The 23,358-nt window shown below is 47.0% G+C and overlaps 1 protein-coding gene across 6 annotated transcripts in view; it reads left to right on the top strand.

The window, feature by feature from the left end:
* Positions 1 to 23,358, top strand: part of elmo3 (engulfment and cell motility 3) — a 201,421-nt gene that overhangs the window by 104,362 nt on the left and 73,701 nt on the right. For all 6 annotated transcript variants that reach the window (XM_068049746.1, XM_068049748.1, XM_068049743.1 and 3 more), the window contains 4 exons: positions 2,705 to 2,836; positions 13,228 to 13,332; positions 14,330 to 14,438; positions 17,306 to 17,442. In XM_068049746.1, the coding sequence (XP_067905847.1) occupies positions 2,705 to 2,836; positions 13,228 to 13,332; positions 14,330 to 14,438; positions 17,306 to 17,442 (483 nt within the window). The remainder of the gene's footprint in view (positions 1 to 2,704; positions 2,837 to 13,227; positions 13,333 to 14,329; positions 14,439 to 17,305; positions 17,443 to 23,358) is intronic.

The raw sequence follows: 23,358 nt of genomic DNA, 5'->3' as shown, positions 1-23,358 counted from the left end.
TCCTGGTGCCTTATGAAATTTAAGTACAGATAGCCTATCCAATAAAAATGGAATTTAATCCTGAAAAGTATGAGGTGATGCATTTTGGGAGGACTAACAATTCCAGGGAATATACAATGGATGGTAGGACCCTAGGAAGTACAGAGGTCAGAGGGACCTTGATGTACTTGTCCATAGATCACTGAAGGCAGCAGCCCAGGTAGATAAGGTGGTTAGGAAAGCATACGGGATACCTGCCTTTATTAGCCGAGGCATAGAATGCAAGAGTAGGGAGGTTATGATGGAGCTGTATAAAACTCTAGTTAGGCTGCAGCTGGAGTACTGTGCACCACACTATAGGAAGGATGTGATTGCAGTGGAGAGGGTGCAGAGGAGAGTCACCAGGATGTTGCCTGGGCTGAAGCATTTCAGCTATGAAGAGAGACTGAAAAGGCAGGGTTGTTTTCCTTGGAGAAGAGAAGGCTGAGGGGGGACATGATTGAGGTATACAAAATTATGAGGGGCATTGATAGGTTAGATAGAAAGAAACTTTTCCCTTAGCGGAGGGGTCAATAACCAGGGGGCGTAGATTTAAGGTCAGGGGCAGGAGGTTTAGAGGGGATTTGAGGAAAAAATTTTTCACCCAGAGGGTGGTTGGAATCTGGAACGCACTGCCTGAAGAGGTGGTAGAGGCAGGAACCCTCAACATTTAAGAAGTATTTAGATGAGCACTTGAAACGCCATAGCATACAAGGCTACGGGCCAAGTGCTGGAAAATGGGATTAGAGTAGTTAGGTGCTTGATGGCTGGCACAGACACGATGGGCCGAAGGGCCTGTTTCTGTGCTGTATGACTCTATGACCTCCTTATCAGTTTTAAACCCTTCTATTGTCTGAATTACCTCCTCTTTCACCATTGCCAGGTTTGCATCATCTTCCTTGGTAAAGACAGATGCAAAGTATTCATAGAATCATAATACCTCAGCCATGCCCCCTGCCTCCATGCGTAAATCACCTTTTTGGTCCCTAATTGGCCCCACTCCTCCTTTTACCACCCTTTTATTATTTTTTTGCCTGGTTTAGACTTTTGGGTTCCCTTTTACGTAAGCTGCCAGTCTCTTCTCATTCTCTTTGCTTCTCTTATTTCCTTTTTCATTTCCCCTATATACCTGCTATATTCTCTGCTGTATTATCTACCTGACATCTGTCATAAATAAACTTTTTCTTCTTCATCTTAATCTCTATCACTTTTGTCATCCAGGAAGCTCTGGATTTGTTTGATCTACATTTCCCCTTCGTGGGAATATGCCTTGACTATGCCCAAACTATCTTTTCTTTAAACTCGTAAGGGGATATGAGGATAGTGTGGGGAAAAAGTAATTGAAGTGGTTGATCAGCCATGATCATATTGAATGGCGGGGCAGGCTCGATGGGCTAAGTGGCCTACTCCTCCTCCTATGTTCCTAAAGGCAACCCGTTGTTCAGTTATAGTTTTGCCTGCCAAGCTTTGATTCCAGCTTATCTGGGTCAGATCCATTCTTACCCTATTGAAGTTGTGTTTCCCCCAGTTCACTATTCTTATTCTGGATTGTTCTTGGTCCTTTTCCGTGGCCAACCTAAACCTTATGATACAATGATCACTGTCCCCTAGATGTACCCCTACTGACACTTGATCCACTTGGCTCACCCCATTCCCAAGAATCAAGTCTAGCAATGCCTCCTTTTTCATTGGACTGGAAGCATACTGATGTAGAAAATTCACCTGAACATACTCTAGGAACTCTTACCCTTCTCTGCCCTTTACACTACTGCTACCCTAGTCTATATTTGGATGAATAAAGTCCCCCATTATAACTACTATCATTTTGCAGCTCTCTCTAATTTCCTTGCAAATTTATTCCCCTACATCTTTCTCACTAGTTGGCCTATAGACTCCAGCGAGCAAACAAATGACACCTTTTTTGTTCCTTAGCTCTAGCCAAATAGATTCTGCCCTTGACACCTTTGGGACATCCTCTCTCTCCAGCACTGCAATGTTCACCTTAAGAAATGCTGCCACCCCTCCCCCTTTCCTTCTTTTCCTATCTTTCCTTACCTAGGGAAGGATATACTTGCCATAGAGGGAGTACAATGAAGGTTCACCAGATTGATCCCTGGGATGATGGGATTGTCCAATGAGGAGAGATTGAGGAGACTTGGCCTGTATTCTCTAGATTTTAGAAGAATGACAGGTGATCTCATTGAAACATACAAAATTCTTACAGGGCTTAACAGGGTCGAAGCAAGAAAGATGTTTCTCCTGGCTGGGGGGTCTAGAACTAGGGGACATAATCTCAGAATAAGAGGTAAGCCATTTAAGACTGAGATGCGGAGGAATTTCTTCACCCAGAGGGTGATGAATATTTGGAATTGTCTGCCCCAAAGGGCTGTGGAGGCTCAGTCATTGAGTATATTCAAGACAGAGATCGATAGAATCAAAACTCTTCATCACAGACCAGAAACGTTAACTCTGCTTCTCTCTTCATAGATGCTACCTGACCTGCTGAGTATTTCCAGCACTTTCTGTTTTTATTTTAAACCTAATATAGACTTCCCCCCCTTACTCGAGCCCCACACCTTCTGATGTCAAGTCTCAGTAATAACTTTACTAATGACCTGCAATTCTTTGTGGATCGATGTTTAATTCCCACTTCTTTCATAGTTTGTCATCTTTATTTTTCTTTTAGGAGCAGAGGGATATGATACACAGCCTGCGTCAAGCAGCCTTCGAGTCCGACACTGACACTTCTCCTGGGAACTTTAACACAGACCGCCGAAAATCTTTGTGCGCCAGAGAGTTCAGGAAGCTTGGCTTCCCCGTGAGTTTGAGCAACTCTTCTCTCCATTTAACGGATCTCGTCTTGTCTAAATGGGTGACTGTTCCCGGCCAATTTGAACAATAAGCCGAGTCTCTGGCCCAGTTTGCTGTTATAGGCACATCCTTGCAACATCCCATCCCCCCGCCCACTCCCCCCAAGCACAGGGGAATGTGGCCAGTTTTCTCTCGGGTTTACATTCTAGCCAGTTTATCCTCTGTTTTATCCACTAAATGGCGAGGACTAATTTGGGCCGCAGCTGTGTCCTAACCCAGAATGCAGTGCTGTCAGGAAAAACAGATGCCTCAAATCCAGAGCAGATTAAAAATACTTTGTCATTTTGGTTAAATAACTATTTCCAACTTATATAATGAGTGAAATATGTTTTTGTTAAATTCTGCTCAGGTGTTATATTAAGAGCTGGACAGTAAATTAACAGTAATATTTTTGTTAGTGCTGTACTGTAGGACTGAAATGTATTGAATGCAGTGCCATTGGTTCACACCATTAATGCATAACCTGTGACCCATGACCTGATCTATGTCTGTTGGTGAGTGATTGGGTCATACAAAGTTTTTCAATACTGGTCATATCCTTCATGAACCTGTTTCTTTAAGATAGCGTCACCCGTTTAAGTCTAAAGGGAGTGAAAATACCTGTTGATTTGCCCTTTTCCATGAAGGTGGAGAACCACCTCTATGTAAAATTGACCAAACCCAAGGAAGCTCTGGGGCCTCGCTAGATGAACCCTACCTGACTTTCAGTGTTTCCCTTTAAAATTAACTCCATTTTTAAAACCTCTGTTGTTGCTCGTAAGTCTCCAAATTCCTCATTTGGTGAAAGACATTCTTGCGCCATCGTGTTCTCCATATTGTTAACACTTTGTTGAGATGGATTTTGAAGAAAAAATTAATTCCAATTCTTTCAATCATTGGTCCTGAACCATTCAAACCTGAACAATCTTTTTGATCTTTCTCCCGTAAAGTGTGCCAGGACAGATTCATACCCGACCCTCTTGGGAGATTGGATGCGTTGAGCCCTCAATGAGCCAGATGCTTAGATAGTCTGTGAAAAGGGGTGATTTGATGGGTCAGAAGGACCTTTCTCATTCCATGCTTGTGTATTAAGAATGGACATACTGCACCAGTCAGAGTCCGTGGATGGAGAACACCCATTCAACATGGGTTCCATCCTTCTCAAAATCGAGGCTCGAACCTATGGTTTTAATTGCCATGCTGTCCTCTCAGCCTACTTCTTTCTTTAACTCATGCTTAGGATATGGGCATCACTGGCAAGGCTGGCATTTGTTGCTCATCTCTAGTTTTGATACAGTTGCGAGGCTTGCTCAGAGTTCAGTTAAGAGTCAACCACATTGGTGTGGAACTGGCCGGTTTCCTTCTCGAAAGGGCATTTCTGAACCAGTTGCGAATTTATGACTTTGCTGGTCCCAGCTTTATATTTAAGCTAAATTCAAATTCTCAAACTGCCATGACAAGATTTGAAGTCCCATTCATCTTGAGTATTAGTCAAGGCCTCTTGCTACATTATCTAATTACTAGTCCAGTAACATAACCACCATACTATTGTACCCTACTAGAGAGGAAATCTGAGCAGATGCATTGCATCATACAGTCAAGAAACATTCCTCCATCAGAGGATGATGATGTTTGAATCCCTCATTGGGGTCGTCTCTATCTGACTAGAGTTTATTGATCCTGGAATCGCAGAGCGATTTATTCGCCCGTTCACCACGTTAGTTCATCTCAACTCAGCCAGAACAGGCTGATTAAAGATCAGGTCTCCCTGCCTTTCCTACAAAGATTGTTTTGCTTAGAATTACACCGCTGCCGTTTTGTTTTGTTATTTCTTCATGGAATGTGGGTGTCGCTGGCAAGACCAGCATTTATTACCCATCTCTAATTGCCCTTCAGAAGGTAGCAGTGAGCTGCCATAGAGTCATAGAGTCTTACAGCACAGAAACAGGCCCTTCGGCCCATTGTGTCAGTGCCGGCCATCAGGCACCTACCTATTCTAATCCCATTTTCCAGCACTTGGCCCGTAGCCTTCTTGAACCGCTGCAATTTGTGTGGTGAAGGTACACCCATAGTGCTGTTAGCTAGGGAGTTCAACGATGAAGGAACGGCGATATAGTTCCAAGTCAGGATGGTGTGTGACTTGGAGAAAAACTTGCAGGTGGTGGTGTTCTCTTGTGTCTGCTGCCCTTCTCCTGCTAGGTGGTAAAGGTCGTGGGTTTGGAAGGTGCTGTTAAAGAAGCTTTGACATGTTGCTGCAATGCATCTTGTAGATGGTACACACTGCTGCCACTGTGCACCAGTGATGGAGGAAGTGAATGTTTTAAGATGGTGAATGGGGTGCCTATCAAGCCAGCTACTTTGTCCTAGATGGTGTCGAGCTTCTTGAGTGTTGTTGGAGCTGCAGCCATCCAGGCAAGTGGAGAGTTTTCCATCACACTCCTGACTTGTGCCTTGTAGATGCTGGACAGGCTTTGGGGGAGTCAGGAGGTGAGTTACTCGCCTCAGGATTCCCAGCCTCTGACCTGCTCTTGTAGCCACAGCATTTATGTGACTGGTCCAGTTCAATTTCTGGCAATGGTAATTCCCAGGATGTTGATGGTGGGGGATTCAGCGATGGTATTGAGATTGAATGACAGGGGGAGATCATTAGACTCTCTCTTATTCAAGTGCCTGGCACTAGTGTGGCACAAATGTTACTTGCCAATTATCAGCCCAAACTGAAATGTTGTCCAGGTTTCACTGCATGCAGGCACAGACTGCTTCTGATCTGAGGAGTCATGAATGGTGCTGAACATTGTGCAATCATCATGAATATCCCCACTTCTGACCTTATGATGGAGGGAAGGTCATTGATGAAGCAGCTGAAGATGGTTGGGCCTAGGACACTACCCTGGTGAACTCCTGCAGTGATGTCCTGGGGCTGAGATGATTGGCCTCCAACAACCACAACCCTCTTCCTTTGTGCTAGGTATGACTCCAACCAGTAGAGAGATTTCCACCTGATTCCCATGGTCTAATTTTGCAAGGCTCCTTGATGCCACACCCAATTAAATGCTGCCTTGATGTCAAGGGCAGTCACTCTCCCCTCACCTCTGGAATCAGCTCTTTTGTCCGTGTTTGGGACAAGGCTGTAATGAGGTCTGGAGCAGAGGGACCCTGACAAAACTCAAGTTGAGCATCGGTGAGCAGGTTGTTGCTGAGCAAGTGCTGCTTGATTGTACTGTTTACAACACCTTCCATCACTTTGGTGATGATCAAGAGTAGACTGATTGGCCAGTTTGGATTTGTCCTGCTTTTTGTGGACAGGCCATACCTGGACAATTTTCCATACTGTCTGGTAGATACCAGTGTTATAGCTGTAGTGGAACAGGTTGGCTCGAGGTGTGGCTAGTTATGAAGCATAAGTTTTCAGCAATGTAGCCTGGATGCTGTCAGGGCCTTTGCTGTATGCAGTGCGCTCAACTGATTGGCTGAAGACTGTGATGCTGGGGACCTCAGGAGGAGGCTGAGATGAATCGTCTACTTGGCACTTCTGGTTGAAGATGGTTGCAAGCATCATTGAGGATGGGGATGTTACATAATGTAAGAAATAGGAGCAGGAGTAGGCCATTCAGCCCTTTGAGCCTGCTCTGCTATTCAGTGAGAACATGGCTGATCTTCTAATTCAACATCATTTCCCTTCACTATCCCTCTCTCCCTTGATGTTTTTAATATGTAGAAATCTGTTGATCTTGGTATTGAACATGCTCAACGACTGAGCCTCCACAGCCCTCTGGGGCAGAGAATTCCACAGATTCACCACCATCTGAGTGAAGAAATTCCTCTTCATCTCAGTCCTAAATGGCCCACCCCTTATTCTGAGACTGCGTCCCCTGGTTCTGGACTTCCCAGCCAGGGGAAACATCCTTCCTGCATCTACCCAGTTGAGCCCTATAAGAATTTTGTATGTTTGAATGAGATCACCTCTCATTCTTCTGAACTCCAGAGAATAAAGGCCCAGTCTATTTAATCATTCCTCAGAGGACAATCCCTCCATCATGGAGCCTCCTCCTCCTGTCACCTGTTAAATTTTCCACCACCACTCATGTTTGAATCTCTGATCACTTCCTTGTATCGCTCTCCACCTGCATTCTCCTTTTCCCCCTTCAACCCTCCTTATGTGTCTGTACCTGGAGAAAAGCGGTCTTGCAATTAACTTACAACTGCTCTTTCAAAATCCCAACTGCCCAAGCCATTGGCCCTCCATTTACCACAACATTTCTGCTCAATCACACCCTCACCTCCACCTTTGATGCCACAGTCCCCATTAAAATCGTTACTCTTTCTCAATCTGGTCTTTCCCCCCCGGTGTGCCCTCATCTCCACATCCTTAAGTCCAAGGGATGCAGGCGAATGGATATGGTGAACAACTGGTTTAGCCATTCACCTCCAGATCTGGCTAGACTACATAAAGCACTATCAGGTCCTGCTTGCTTCTACCAATGCTGCTCGCAATTCCAGGATCATCCTGGAATGCAAAGGTAATACCCAACATTTTTTCCCAACTGCAAACCATCTTCTTAAACCCTTCTTCCCTGTCTTCTCCTCCCTCATTTACAGCATTAAGTGTAAGGAACTCATGGATATCTTTGTTGCTAAGATTAAGACCATCCTATTAGCTGCCTTTGTCACTTCCCTCCCTTCCCCAGTCCACCAGGCCAAATTTCCCAGAAGGTTTGCCCCCCTCCCGCCCACTCCCATCCCCTCTCATCCCTAGCCACCAATGCCCATCTTTTTCTAGTTTCTCTCTTATTTCTCCTCATGCCATCTCTGAAGTCAACTTGTCCATGAGACCCACCTCTTGTTCCCTGACCCCTATTCTCGCTAAACTGTTGACCACCCAACATCCCTTCCCAGCTCCCACATTAGCTGATATTGTTGATGGTTTTCTCTGTTTGGGTACTGTCTGCCTTCCCTTCAAATATGCCATCATCACCCCTTTCCTCAAAAAAAAAAAGCCCTTGACCCCATCGTCCTTGCAAACTACCACCCCATCACCAACCTCCCTTTCCTCTCCAAACTTCTTGAGCATGTGGTTGCCTCCCAAGGTCATGCCCATCTTTCCCAGAACTCCACATTTGAATCCCTCCAGTTAAGTTTCCACCTCGCCATAGTACCGAAAATGGCTTCTACCAAAGTTGCAAATGACATCCTATACGGCGACTATGACTGTGGTAAACTATCCCTCCTGACCTGTCTGCAGCTTTTGGCACAGTTGACCACACCATCCTCCTTCAAAGCCTCTCCGCTGTCGTCCAGGTGGATGGGATTGCTCTCACCTGGTTCTATTCTTATCTATCCAGTCATAGCCAGAGAATCACCTGCAATGGCTTCTCTTCCTGTTCCCACACTGTTACCTCTGGTGTCCCTCAAGGATCTATCTTTAGCCCCCTCCTATTTCTCATCTACATGCTGCTCCTCGGTGACATCATCCAAAAGTACCGTGTCAGTTTCCACATATACACTCACAACACCCATCTCAACCTCACCACCACCTCTCTCAAATCCTCCTCTGGAGGATTATCAACCTGTTTTCCAACACCAATAATACCAAGCTGACCCTTAGGACCAAGCTGATGGTTTATAAGGCCTGTGTTCACAGCACATTGCTGTATGGCTGTGAAACATGGGTGACTTACAGCTATCAGGAAAAGACACTCAATATTTTCCAACCTTCCTGTCTGTGGCACATTATGGGTATATCCTGACAGGACAAAATCACAAATGTGGGAGTCCTCTCAAAGGCAGAGCTCCCAAGTATGTTGGCAGTAATCAAACAGAGGCAGCTTTGGTGGATCAGACACATCCGCTGGATGGAAGATGATCGCATGCCCAAGGACCTTCTGTATGGTGAGGTAGCCGGGGCCAGATGACCAGTGGGGCGCCCAAAGCTCTGCTTCAAGGATGCTTGCAAGCATGCCATAAAGGCCCTAAATGTCAACTATTGCCTTTGGGAGTCACTAGCCGGCAAAAGAGGGAAATAGCAACACATCCTGTGGACTGGTTGCACTTCCACGATGACCAGTGGCTACAGCAGCTTGGCAACAGGCACCAATGTCAAAAACAACTCACAGAGTCGCTTGTCAGCTTCAAGTGCAACACTTGTGGCAGAACCTGCCTCTCGAGGATTGGCCTTCACAGCCATCAACAAAGATGCACCAAGAGAAGACACCTCACCTAAATGGATTGTTTTGTGCGTGTCCGTCACCTTTCATAGATGGAAGGATCCCAACCCGTGTCCGGCATTCAATACTGGATGAGCAGAAACTTTCTCCAACTAAATATTGGGAAGACCCCGCTACAATCTCCATTCCCTAGCCGTCAGCTCCATCCTTCTCCCTGGCAACTGTCTGAGACTGCAACTTTGGTGTCGATTTTGACCCTAAGACTTTCTTCCAAACACACATCCACACCATCAGTATGCATGTCTATTTCTAGCTCCGTAATGTCACCCAACTCAGCTCCTGCCTCATTTCATTGCTGCCTTTCCATGCCTTTTTTACGTCTATTTCAATGCTCTTATGCTGGCCTCTCATCAGCCACTCTCCATAAACGTAAGCTCATCCAAAACTCTGCTGCCCATGTCCTGACTCATACTAAGTCCCATTCAATCATCATGCAAGTGCTCACTGACCTACATTGGCTCCCAGTTAAGCAATGCCTTGATTTTAAATTCTCATCCTTGTGTTCAAATTCCTCCATGGCGTCACCCCTCTGTAACCTCCTCCAACCCCACAACCCTCCACAATATGCATTCCTCAAATTCTAGCCTCTTGGGTATCCCCACTAGGTGGCGCTGCAATGGCACATGCACAAATGCAGCATGTGCCACTAAAACATCACAGTCTGCGACTTTAGGCAGCTGCCAGGACTAAAGATGGCGCTGCTCAAATAGTCACACGGAGGCAACCTAACAAACACATGTCAGCACACAATGGCGGAGTGAGAGAGCGAGCGAGCCGGAGGGAGGGGAGGGAGGGAGAGAGGAAGGAGCGGAGCGGCCGGCGAGTGGGCGAGCGAACGGGCCGGTGACGGAGGGGAGCGGATTGGGCCTGGGGGGGAGCGCAGCGGCCGGCGAGTGAACGGGCCAGTGACGGAGGGGAGCGGAGTGGCCGGAGGCAGCAGTGTGAGGGGAGGGGGGGGGGGGGAGCGTTTTTCTACGCATGTGCCATAAATTTGCAACGGCAAAAGACTTACCCGCACCCGGCGACAGCAAGGTCTTCGGCCGCTAGCTCCCCGCGGCTCCATACGACCTCTCGCTACCGGCCCTCTCCATCCAGCTGTTCTCTCCAGCTGCAGATCCCCCATCCAGCCGCTTTCTCCCCTACTTCTCAACTGTACTTCAGGCATTGTAGCTCTCTGGTCCCTGCCTTTTGCATCCCTCTCTTCAGCAGCTTCTGAATTTAACTCTGTCCCACTACCCCCCAAACCCCCTCTCTACCTTCCCCCCCTCTTCCCCCACCCCCTCACAACCCTCCCCCCCACCCTCCCTCCACCCCAAGGACCACACCGCAGTTGAATATCTGAAGTGCAGTTGCAAAGTCGGGAAAATAACATCAAAAACCTCAACAATTCCAGGTTTAATTATTGAGAAATTTTATTAAGTCCTGGCAAGCCGGAATGCAGCGCATGCGCAGAGAGCAGGAGACTATCTGCCGCGGCGCAGCCTGATGACGTCAGTGGCGAGCTGCGTTGTCAGGAATCACTTTGGTAAAATGTCACAGTCTGCAACGTCAGCCAGCTGCCAGGATTAAAGATGGCGCTGCTCAAATAATCACGCGATGGCAACCTAAACACATGGCAGCACACAATCGCCGGGGAGGGGAGGGAGCGAGCAGGTCAGGGAGGGGAGGGAGCAGGCGGGTGGGTGAGCCAGCGGTCGGGGGTGTGGCAAGCGGGCGGTGAGCAAGCAGGTGGCGGGGGGAAGGAGGAGAACACACCCACCAACAGCAAGGTCTTGGGCCGCGCTCTCCCCACACCCACTCTCTCCCCGCTCCCCTGCTCTCCCCTCGCTCCCCAGAGCCCCCCCTCTCCCCCCACCCCTGCTCTCTCCTGGCTGGTTCCCCCACCATCTGCCTGCGTTACGCAATGACGTCATCTGCGCATGCGCCAACCAGTCCTGGCAGTGCGGAACCAATCTGCACATGTGCGCAGAATGGCGCAGTCGGATGATGTAAGCTGCCGGCTGTGTTGTCAGTAATCACTTTGCAATTTTAATTGCTCCACCATTGTTTTCCATGCCTTCAGCTGCCAAGGCCCTAAGCTCTGGAAATTCCTCCCTACCTCTCTTTCCTCCTTGAAGACGCTCCTTTAAACTTATCTTTTTGACCAAGCTATGGTCATCTGCCCAAATATCTCCTTATGTGGCTCGCTTTCAAATTTTGTTTGATAACGGTCCTCTAAAATGCCTTTGGATGTTTTATGACATTAAAGGCATTATATAAATGTAAGTTATTGTTGTATTATCAGCTATGGTTCCCAACCCCTTCTCGTCATCCACTACTGATCCCTGCTGGAGAGTGACACTCAGTGATGGCAACAGGCCCCCTGTAGTCCAATAGCCTGTGTGGCACTGACTGTCCAGGCTTGCAGTTGAGGAATGACCATCAGTGGAGCTGCACTGCAGTGAAATGCAGACCTTCTAGAGAAAAATCTTGATGCAACCAGCTTCTTCTCAGTAAATCAAAAAGGGGATTTGCGCATGGAGGCAGAGGGCCTGGCTGAGGTACTAAATAAGTACTTTGCAACTGTCTTTACCAAGGAAGAAGATGCTTCCAAAGTCACAGTGAAAGAGGAGGTATTGAGACACTGCATGGGCTAAAAATTGATAAAGGGAGGTATTAGAAAAGCTGTCTGTGCTTATAGTTGATAAGTCACCAGGACCAGATCAGATGCATCCAAAGATGCTGAGGGAAGTAAGGGTGGAAATTGCGAAGGCACTGGCTATAATTTTCCAATCCTCCTTAGGTACAGGGTAATGATAAAGGACTGGAGAATTGCAAATGTTACACCCTTGTTCAAAAAAGAGTGTAAGGATAAACCCAGCAACTACAGGCCAGTCAGTTTAACCATGGTGGTGGGAAAGCTTTTAGAAAGGATAATCTGAAATAAAATTCACAGTGACTTGTATAAATGTGCATTAATTAAGGAAAGCCAGCATGGATTTGTTAAGTGTTTAACTAACTTGATTGAGTTTTTAATGAGGTAAGAGACAGGGTTACTGAGGGTAATGTAGTTGATATGATGTACATGGACTTCCAAAAGACATTTAATAAAGTGCCCATTTCACTGGCTTTTCAGCAAAGTTAAAGCCCATGGAATAAAAGGACAGTGGCAGCATGGATACAAAGTTGGCTGAGTGACAGGAAACAGAGTAGTGGTGAAGGATTATTTTTAGTCCTGGAAGAAGGTATACAGTGGGGCTCCCCCAGGGGTCAGCATTAGGGACCACTGCTTTTCTTGAACTATATTAATGACATTGACTTGGGTTTGGGGATGACGCAAAACTTGGAAGTATTGTGGATGTGAGGAGGATAGTGATAGACACCAAGACAATGTAGACAGGTTGATGGAATAGGCAGACATGTGGCAGATGAAATTTAATGGAGAGAAGTGTGAACTGATATATTTTCGGAGGGACAATGAGGAGAGGCAATATAAAATATAGGATACAATTCCCAAGAGGGTGCAGGAGTCTGGGTCCTGGGGGTTAATGTGCACAAATCATTGAAGGCGGCACAACAAGTTGAGAAAGCAGTTAATAAAACATAGAAGATCCTGGGCATACAGTACAAAAGCAAGGAGGTTATGGTGAACCTTGACAAAACACTGGTTTGGCCTCAACTGGAGTATTGTGCCCAATTCTGGGCAGGAAGGATGTGAAGGCATTAGAGAGGGTGCAGAAAAGATCTGTAGGAATGGTTCCATGAGGGACTTTAGTTATGAGGATAGATTGGAGAAGCTGGGGCTGTTCTCCTTAGAGAAAAGGTTGAGAGGAGATTTGATAAGATGTGTTCAAAATCATGAGGGGTCTGGACAGAGTGGATAGGGAGAAACCCTTTCCCATTGGCAGAAGAGTTGAGAACCAGAGGAGACAAATTTAAGGTGTTGACAAAAGAAGGAAAAGTGAGATGAGGAAAAACTTTTTTACGCAGCGAGTGGTTAGGATCTGGAATGCGCTGCCTCATAGTGTGGTGGAGCAGATACAATTGTGGCTTTCACCTGAATTGTCCTTGCAGAAAGCTGACATTTGCTCAATGGGCCTTCTATGCTGTAACCATTCTATGATTGTATGAAATCTGTTGTCCTTTCCCCTCCCAGAACAATGCCAATCCCTCCTTAGACTTCAGCCGAACACCACCTGGACTGCTGCCTCTGGATAACATGATCTACTTTGCCTCACGCCACTCTGATGCTTACAACCGGGTAAGTCGGCACCGTCCTTGTGTATTCCAGCAGACGCTGTTTAACCCTTACACTGCCACTCAGTTTCAATTGGCTGTGATCTGCTTTCATTTCCATTTGTGAGGGAACGTTTCCTTGAAAAATAGGAGGCCGGGTTGTGGGGGGTAATTATTGCTCTGAGGAAGGGAGGAGTTGGGCACATGAAGTGCAAGTAGCATGAATGATATCACTATGTGGAAACATGTTGCTTTATCGATCAACAGGGATGAACCTTTTATACGCTCTGGATTACCAGGCAACGGGCGAGAGAACCGGTCAGGGTTTCTTCTCTGCTCATACCTGCCACTTGGCTATACGGGGCTGTTGGAGGGAGGGCAGGGCATCTGAGGTCATATGCAAAGAAGTCTCACTGGGGCAGGGAATTTGGATAGGAGGGACATTTTGGGAAAATTGGAGGAGAAGAAAATGTCAAGAGTACGAGCGTTCAATCTGGTCAGGCTCTTTGAGAAATAAAAACAGTCACGTCAAAGAAGAAGTTAACATGATCACAAACCTTCACTGTATCTAGAAAGTTCCTTATTTCCCAGACAAACCAGTTGGAGACCTATAAATCCATGAGGACATTCTCACTCCCTGCCCCCTCTTAGTTTGATGCTGATCTCCAGGAAGGCTGACTAGGCCACACTGGTTTCTTACTTGCTGCAATTCTCCATCTCTCCTCTCTGTCTCACTCTGAGTTCAGCCAAGAAGTCCGTTTTTGAAAGAACTGCCTGGTGCAGTACTGAGGCATACTGAGCAGGGTTCCAGATTCCAACCCCAACTTGTTAATTGTTAGTAGGAGTTAGCTGATCTCAGCCAGACCAGCAGGGGAGCTGTTACAATTGGATCATTGGGATCAGCTGACATGTGGAGAGTGGCCCCTGGGTCAGGTACTGGAATGAGGCCAACATCTGTACAGCTGTCAGGAGAGGAAGTTGGAAAGACAGGGGGAAAAAAACTCTCTCTTTCTCCTCGACAGTTTGTCCTTGAGAACAGCAGCCGTGAAGACAAGCATGAGTGTCCATTTGGCCGTGGGAGCATTCAGCTCACTATAATCATCTGTGAGATACTAAAGATCGGAGACCCACGTAAGTTTACCAAAGACCCTGTGTTGTTAGTTAAAGTAAAGAGGCAGCAGATATTTAACCAAAGAGAGGAAGAAAGACAGTTGATCCTTGGGACATTGGATGAGTTTGATTTGGAATGCAACTCGTATGAGAGGAATAGTGCAGGTTGGGATAGTCCTGAGGCTGGGCTGGGAATGTTCAGGATTCAGAGAGGGAAGTTTTACATTTGGTTGATGCCTTCTCAGAGAATTGAGCTGGTTAACTTGGTGACTGTGGAAGGTATGGGCTTGATAGGCCATAGGTCTTTTCTTGTCACGATTTCATGTGTAATAGTTGAACCAGTCGATGTATTGATGAGGGAAACCTTCGCCACCAGGAAATGGAAAGTAAACATCCGTGCAGTGTGTTTCTATCACCTGGCTAACATGTCTCCTTAAAAGGAAAATCTATTTTTTTTAACTTAAGATGAGCATCCTGGTTACTTTGGGGTTTAGGGAGGTTTCAGTGGTGGAGAATAGAATATGTTCCACTTTTTTCCACATGAAGTCTTAGTATCAAGCATGCCCAGGTCAGGAAGTAAAGCGCAGCTTGAGTTAGATACAGAATAAAGCTCTCTCTGCACTGCCTCTTGGCAAATGGCATGTTATCCATTATTGCAAGGGGATTGGAGTACAGGAATAAAGAAGTCTTACTAAAATTGTACAGGGCTTTGGTGAGCCCACACCTGGAATACTGTGTGCAGTTTTGGTCTCCGCATTTAAGAAAGGATATACTTGCACTGGAGGCAGTGCAGTGAAGATTTACTAAATTGGTCCCTGGGATGAGGGGCTTGTCCTATGATGAGAGGCTGAGTAAATTGGGCCTATATTCTCTGGACTTTAGAAGAATGAGCGGTGATCTAATTGAGGCATACAAGATTCTGAAAGGGCTTGATAGGGTAGAAGCTGGTCGGGGAATCTAGAACATGGGGACACAGTCTCAGGATAAGGGGCTGATCATTCAGGACTGAGATGAGGAGAAATTACTTCACTCAAAGGGTTGTGAATCTTTGGAATTCTCTACCCTAGAGGGTTGTGGATGCTCCATCGTTGAATACATTTAAGGCTGGGATAGATAGATTATTGGTCTCGCTGGGAATCAAGGGATATGGGGAGCAGGCAGGAAAGTGGAGTTGAAGCCCAAGATCAGCCATGATTGTATTGACTGGAGGAGCAGGCTCGATAGGCCATATGGTCTACTTCTCCTATTTCTTGTGTTCTTGTGCCTCAAAGTAGGCTTTAATTTATATTTTTATATTTAGAGATACAGCACTGAGACAGGCCCTTCAGCCCACCGAGTCTGTGCCGACCAACAACCACCCGTTTAGACTAATCCTGCATTAATCTCATATTCCCGACCACATCCCCACCATTCTCCTACCTACACTAAGGGCAATTTACAATGGCCAATTTGCCTATCACCCTGCCGTGGGAGGAAACCGGAGCCCCCGGCGGAAACCCACGTGGTCACAGGGAGAACTTGCAAACTCCACACAGGCAGTACCAAGAACTGAACCCGGGTCGCTGGAGCTGTGAGGCTGCGCTGATAACCACTGCGCCACTGTGCCGCCCATTAACTATTACAAATCATTTATTAGTTTCATTGGTACACATGAGCCAGCTATTAATTAAATTACATCAGCTGGCACAGTTGGATTTGAACCCATGTCCCCAGAAAATTTGGAAAGGCCGCTGATTTGCTACTCAAGTGATAATACCACTACACCGCTCTCCCGATAAGTCCAAATCTAGAAGAGAACGACTTAATCGACCAAGTGACAGTTCCATTTCCTCACCAGCCATCCTTGTGGCCTCTCCAAATGTAATTTGTTAATTTTGTAGCAATTAACAGTGAACAAAGTTCCTGTGAGCTGCGTGCACAGCTGTGCAATAACCTGGAAGGTACCACGCAATGAAATGAACAAGTTGGGCAGAATGAAAAAAAAAATAAAGGGGTCGTTGTCAAGGAGCCCAGTCTTGTAAAGGAAAATGCAGCCATTTTTACACAAGCATTTATTTAAGTCAGAATCAATAGGATTGATGTTCTTTGAGGAGTCTTCCTTCACTCACTCCACTCCCTAACCCGGACAGGAATGTGATAAGCCCAAGGCAGTTGCTGTGATAAGAAGCCAGCCCACACCATCAATTTCCTAAAATCCAAACTAAACATGACCAACATCAAATGTTTTGGGTGGGGAGTCTCGGACTAAGGGGCATCATCTAAAAATTAGGGCCAGACCTTTCAGGAGTGAAATTAGGAAACACTTTACACACAAAGGGTAATAGCTGTTTGGAATTCTCTTCCACAAACAGCAATTGATGCTAGATCAATTGTAAATGTTAAATCTGGGATTGATAGATTTTTATTAGCCAAAGGTAGGTAAGGGATATCAGGGAAAGGTGGGTATATTGAAGTTAGATTGCAGATCAGCTATGATCTCATTGAATGGCGCACTTGGCTCAAAGGGTTAAATGGCCTCCTTCTGTTCCTATGTTCCTCCCTGGCTCCCAGCAGAGGGTGAAAACGTTCAGCCCAAGCTGGATTCAGACTCAAATCCTGGAGGGTAAAGGTCAAAGTTTGAGGTGTCCCATCGCCACTAATAACTGTTGTCCTAAGCCATTGCTATCATAGATCATCAACCAATCTTTTCCCTTTTAGATTCTCCCTTGCTTCGTGAGCAGGCCTCCATATAACGGTGGGTTATCAGTTTGGATCAAATTGCTACCTCCTTGGCTAATAATCTCTCTCTACAGTGTTCACAGGGCTAAAAGTAAGATACTGTAACATGTGAGCTTTGAGTGTCCATGATGTCGCTGCCTTCCCAAAACTTGCCTCCTTCTCTTTCGCAGCTTCGGAGACAGGGCAGGACTTCTACCCCATGTTCTTTGCCCAGGACAGGGTTTTTGAGGAGTTCTTCTGCATTTGCATCCAGCTGTTGAACAAGACATGGAAAGAGATGCGAGCCACACAAGAGGACTTTGACAAGGTAACACCTCCAAATATACCTTGGGCAGACTCGGTACCTTTGAAAAAGGAAAGATTTGCAGAGTGATGGGGAAAGAGCAGGATTTGATAGCTCTTTCAAAGGTCTAGCATGGGCACGATGGGCCAAATGGCCTATCATTCTATGATTGAATTGGTTCAAGAGGTGAACGGTTGCGGCAAACATTGACTGCCAGGGAGCCCGCTCAAACACTGGACTTTCACAAAACAGGACCACTGGTACAACAATAGTCCAAAACCAGACAGGTGCCAACTCTACTTGTAAGCAAGTATTTTTTTGAAATTCCTTTGCCCACTGGTTCTGCCCGGTGATCCTCCTGAGGCCCTGATTTGTAGGTACCAGAAGGACTCCTATACTTCACACAAATATGCGTCAACCATTTGAATGGTTAAATAGATGGGTGTTGGCGGACAAAATCAGAATGTGCGGTTCATCACTGCTGATCCTGATCCTGGGCTCATCACATTTCCATCTGGGATTGCCACATAGACATCAGGGGATGAACCTCTGACTGACCTTTTACCATCTGTAACCCAGGGCGGTCTGATCCCCAGCCTGTGCTACATGAATTGTTCTCACCCTGGTATAATTGTCCCCTTGTTCCCACTGCTGATAGGAGGGGAGGGGAGACAGGAGAAAGGTGGGAAAATGTGACAACTTGTACTGAGGTTATCCTAGTCCCAGTGATCACATCCCAGCTGGACAGTTACCTCAGCCTCGCTTTCTACGGGGTCGCCATTTCTTGGGCTGACATCAGCTGAGTTTGAGAGCCATGTAATTGCCCGTCACCATTTGGTACCTCTGCCCTTGAATTTGTGAACCCCAGATGGTGAGCGCCTGCTAGCTATTCAACACCAGAGGAATCTCAACTGAGCCCAATCCCATTGCTACACAGGCACCAGCATCAGCAGTGAGAACAAGGGGCCATTTCTGCCCATATCCCCTGGGCGAGATCAGCTAATTTAGCATAGGCCGGGCATTAGACTTGAGACTGTCCTGTCTGTGCAGATCACACACCCACTGAATACATTTTGCTACGCCATGGGGAGATGTCTTCCCTGATCCAGGCCCTGCATCAGGAAACTTTACTATACTTTACTTTACATCACCATGATGGTGGAGGTTTTTTTACTTTCTTCTTTTTGTTCATTTAAACCACAGATTTTTTTTTTTAAAGGTTTTGCTTTTTTGCATGTAAACATTGGGCTTTATTAGCTTAAACCCCTAGTGAATGGGTGATGCAGGGCCCTGTGATAGAAGTTTGGCACAGGCAGTGTAGGCCCAGGCCTGATTGGATAGCAACAGGCCCCATTGTACTTTGGATGTGCTTGTGTCAGCACAGCCTGTGTGTTGTGAGTCACTGCAGAGAAATTAATAAGCTGCTGCCCAGGAAGGTTTCCTATTATTTTCTGCCAACTGCTCCATGAGCCCAGCTGCTGAGTCGCTGAATGGCCCTTGACGTGAATGGTGAGTTTTGGATACAGGCCCATACATTTAGCAATGAAAGACCGTAGGCTGCGCGTGTTCTCCTCTTCAGTCACTTCACTAAGCAGTGAACGGCACTCTACATTCGACAAGGACAATCAGGTAAGGAGGGGAAAGTCGCCACCATCTTGACACTTTTAGCTATCAATTGGTGCTGAATTGGAGGTTACCATTACTAAAACCACCAATGGCCAGTCAAATCCCTTAAGTTTCCAAAAGCTCCCTCTAGAGTCCAAAATCTCAGAATAACACCATAGATGAGGGTGGCGGAGGGGCGGATTTTGTGCCCCCCTCCCTGGGGATAATCTGGCAGATCGGATCCTGCACCCGTTATACCATCCATCCCAGTCTTCCTTCCATGTGTCCTATAACAGGCGGGTGATTGACTCGCAAGGTTACCTCTCCCATGGATCGCACTGAGACGTCCTTAATGCTGTGATCCTGGATTAGACTCTCTCCTCCTCCAAACAAGGTCACTCAATAAACTGTTGGAAATGTTGGCGGGGAGGTTCACTAGTGTGATTGGGGAGGGTTTAAACTAAATTGGCAGGGGGATGGGCACCAGCTTATAGCAATAGAATAGAGGAATATGGTGCATAAATGCGAGAGCGTTGGGCAGTCCTAGGGAAGGAAGTAGTTCTATATTAGATGGGAGCAGACTGAGAAGGACTACGAGGAATGCAAAGACAGAATTACATTGCATGTATGTAAACGCACAAGGTGTGGTGAATAAGGTTGGGGAGCTACAAGCACAAATAGCAATATGGAAATATGATGCAGTGGCAATAACAGAAATGTGGCTTAAAATGGTGAGGACTGGACGTTTAATATACAAGGATATAAAGTGTTCAGAAAAGATAGAGAAGGAAAAAATGGAGGTGGAGTGGCCATACAGATTAGGGAAGACATTGTAGTGTAGGAAAGAAGGGATGGCCTTGAGGAGATAAGGACCGAGTCCATTTGGTTAGAGTTGAAAAGCAAAAAGAATAAGATCATGCTATTAGGGATATTCTCTCGGCCTCCAAATAGTGAGCGAGAAATAGAGGAGCAAATCTGCTGAGAAATCACAGAGAAGAACAATAGAATGGTGATATTGGGGAACTTTAATTACCCAAATATCGATTTGGGATAATTTTAGAATAAAGGAAAAGGAGGGGGGAAGAATTTCTGAAATGTGTTCAGGAGAATTTCCTTGTTCAGTATGTTCTCAGCCCAACTAGAAAGGAGGCATTGCTGGATCTGGTGCTGGGAAATGAGGTGGGTTAAGTGGACCAAGTGCCTGTGGGGGAGCACTTGGATAAGAATGATCATCATATCATAAGGTTTAGACTTTCTTTTGGGCCTCCTTATCTCGAGAGACAATGGATACGCGCCTGGAGGTGGTCAGTGGTTTGTGAAGCAGCGCCTGGAGTGGCTATAAAGGCCAATTCTGGAGTGACAGGCTCTTCCACAGGTGCTGCAGAGAAATTTGTTTGTTGGGGCTGTTGCACAGTTGGCTCTCCCCTTGCGCCTCTGTCTTTTTTCCTGCCAACTACTAAGTCTCTTCGACTCGCCACAATTTAGCCCTGTCTTTATGGCTGCCCGCCAGCTCTGGCGAATGCTGGCAACTGACTCCCACGACTTGTGATCAATGTCACACGATTTCATGTCGCGTTTGCAGACGTCTTTATAACGGAGACATGGACGGCCGGTGGGTCTGATACCAGTGGCGAGCTCGCTGTACAATGTGTCTTTGGGGATCCTGCCATCTTCCATGCGGCTCACATGGCCAAGCCATCTCAAGCGCCGCTGACTCAGTAGTGTGTATAAGCTGGGGATGTTGGCCGCTTCAAGGACTTCTGTGTTGGAGATATAGTCCTGCCACCTGATGCCAAGTATTCTCCGAAGGCAGCGAAGATGGAATGAATTGAGACGTCGCTCTTGGCTGGCATACGTTGTCCAGGCCTCGCTGCCGTAGAGCAAGGTACTGAGGACACAGGCCTGATACACTCGGACTTTTGTGTTCCGTGTCAGTGCGCCATTTTCCCACACTCTCTTGGCCAGTCTGAACATAGCAGTGGAAGCCTTACCCATGCGCTTGTTGATTTCTGCATCTAGAGACAGGTTACTGGTGATAGTTGAGCCTAGGTAGGTGAACTCTTGAACCACTTCCAGAGCGTGGTCGCCAATATTGATGGATGGAGCATTTCTGACATCCTGCCCCATGATGTTCGTTTTCTTGAGGCTGATGGTTAGGCCAAATTCATTGCAGGCAGACGCAAACCTGTCGATGAGACTCTGCAGGCATTCTTCAGTGTGAGATGTTAAAGCAGCATCGTCAGCAAAGAGGAGTTCTCTGATGAGGACTTTCCGTACTTTGAACTTCGCTCTTAGACGGGCAAGGTTGAACAACCTGCCCCCTGATCTTGTGTGGAGGAAAATTCCTTCTTCAGAGGATTTGAACGCATGTGAAAGCAGCAGGGAGAAGAAAATCCCAAAAAGTGTGGGTGCGAGAACACAGCCCTGTTTCACACCACTCAGGATAGGAAAGGGCTCTGATGAGGAGCCACCATGTTGAATTGTGCCTTTCATATTGTCATGGAATGAGGTGATGATACTTAGTAGCTTTGGTGGACATCCGATCTTTTCTAGTAGTCTGAAGAGACCACGTCTGCTGACGAGGTCAAAGGCTTTGGTGAGATCAATGAAAGCAATGTAGAGGGGCATCTGTTGTTCACGGCATTTCTCCTGTATCTGACGAAGGGAGAACAGCATGTCAATAGTCGATCTCTCTGCACGAAAGCCACACTGTGCCTCAGGGTAGACGCGCTCGGCCAGCTTCTGGAGCCTGTTCAGAGCGACTCGAGCAAAGACTTTCCCCACTATGCTGAGCAGGGAGATTCCACGGTAGTTGTTGCAGTCACCGCGGTCACCTTTGTTTTTATAGAGGGTGATGATGTTGGCATCGCGCATGTCCTGGGGTACTGCTCCCTCGTCCCAGCACAGGCATAGCAGTTCATGTAATGCTGAGAGTATAGCAGGCTTGGCACTCTTGATTATTTCAGGGGTAATGCTGTCCTTCCCAGGGGCTTTTCCGCTGGCTAGGGAATCAATGGCATCACTGAGTTCCGATTTGGTTGGCTGTATGTCCAGCTCATCCATGACTGGTAGAGGCTGGGCTGCATTGAGGGCAGTCTCAGTGACAGCATTCTCCCTGGAGTACAGTTCTAGGTAGTGCTCAACCCAGCGGTCCATCTGTTTGCGTTGGTCAGTGATTATGTCCCCCGATTTAGATTTGAGGGGGGTGATCTTCTTGATGGTTGGCCCAAGAGCTCTCTTCATGCCATCATACATTCCTCTGATGTTTCCGGTGTCTGAGGCCAGCTGAATATGGCTGCATAGGTGTTGCCAGTAGTCGTTTGCGCAACGCCTAGCTGTTCTTTGTGCAGTACTTCTGGCTGCTTTAAGTGCTGCGGATGTTAAATCGCTGGGGGCTTTCTTGTAGTTCAAAAGTGCAATGCGCTTAGCGGCTATGACAGGTTCCAGCTCTTCATTATGAGATTGAAACCAGTCTGCATTTCTCTTCGCACTTTTGCCGTAGGTGGTCAAAGCTGACTCATAGATGGCGTCTCTGATGTGGGCCCACTTGGTCTCAGCATCCCCTGTGGGAGTGTTTTGAAGGGCTGTTACAAGTGAATTTAGAAATTTTTGTAACAGCTGTGGGTGAGAAATTCTGCTCGTGTTGATGCGCGGGTGGCCCTTCTGCTTGGAATGATGCAACTTCTTTGGTCTGAGTCTAACCTTGCTGCACACCAGGGAGTGGTCGGTGTCGCAGTCCGCACTGTGGAAGCTGCGTGTGATTTGAACACTGTTTAAGGCGGCTCGCCTTGTGACAATGAGGTCTAGCTGGTGCCAACGACGTGATCTTGGGTGCCTCCATGAAACCTGGTGACAGGGTTTAGTGTGAAAGAACGAGTTGGTGATGCAGAGGTTATGATAGGTACACAACTCAAGCAGTCTCTGCCCGTTCTCATTCATCCTTCCAACGCCATAGCGCCCAAGGCAGGAGGGCCATGAGTCATGGTCGGCCCCAACCCTGGCATTAAAGTCCCCCAGCAGGAATAGGTGTTCGGTGTTGGGGATGCTGCTAATGATGTTATGGAGTTGTTCATAGAACTGGTCTTTAGCTTCAGGTGCGGAACAGAGTGTTGGAGCATAGATGCTGAGTAGGTGTACTGGACCAGAGGTGGTGAGCAGTCGGATGGACAGTATGCGTTCCGAGCCATTTGAGGGAGGCTCTATCATGCTGAGCAAGGAGTTTCTGATGGCGAAGCCCACTCCATGCTGTCTTGGTTCTTCAGGATCCCTGCCCTGCCAGAAGAAGGTGTAGTCTTGCTCTGCTAGAGAGCCACTCGCGGGGAGGCGAGTCTCCTG

This window comes from Heterodontus francisci, chromosome 17 (genome assembly GCF_036365525.1).
Source record: "Heterodontus francisci isolate sHetFra1 chromosome 17, sHetFra1.hap1, whole genome shotgun sequence".
NCBI lineage: Eukaryota > Metazoa > Chordata > Chondrichthyes > Heterodontiformes > Heterodontidae > Heterodontus > Heterodontus francisci.
The sequence above is the reverse complement of the archived record's forward strand: the minus strand, read 5'-3'. Positions and strand labels throughout refer to the sequence as shown.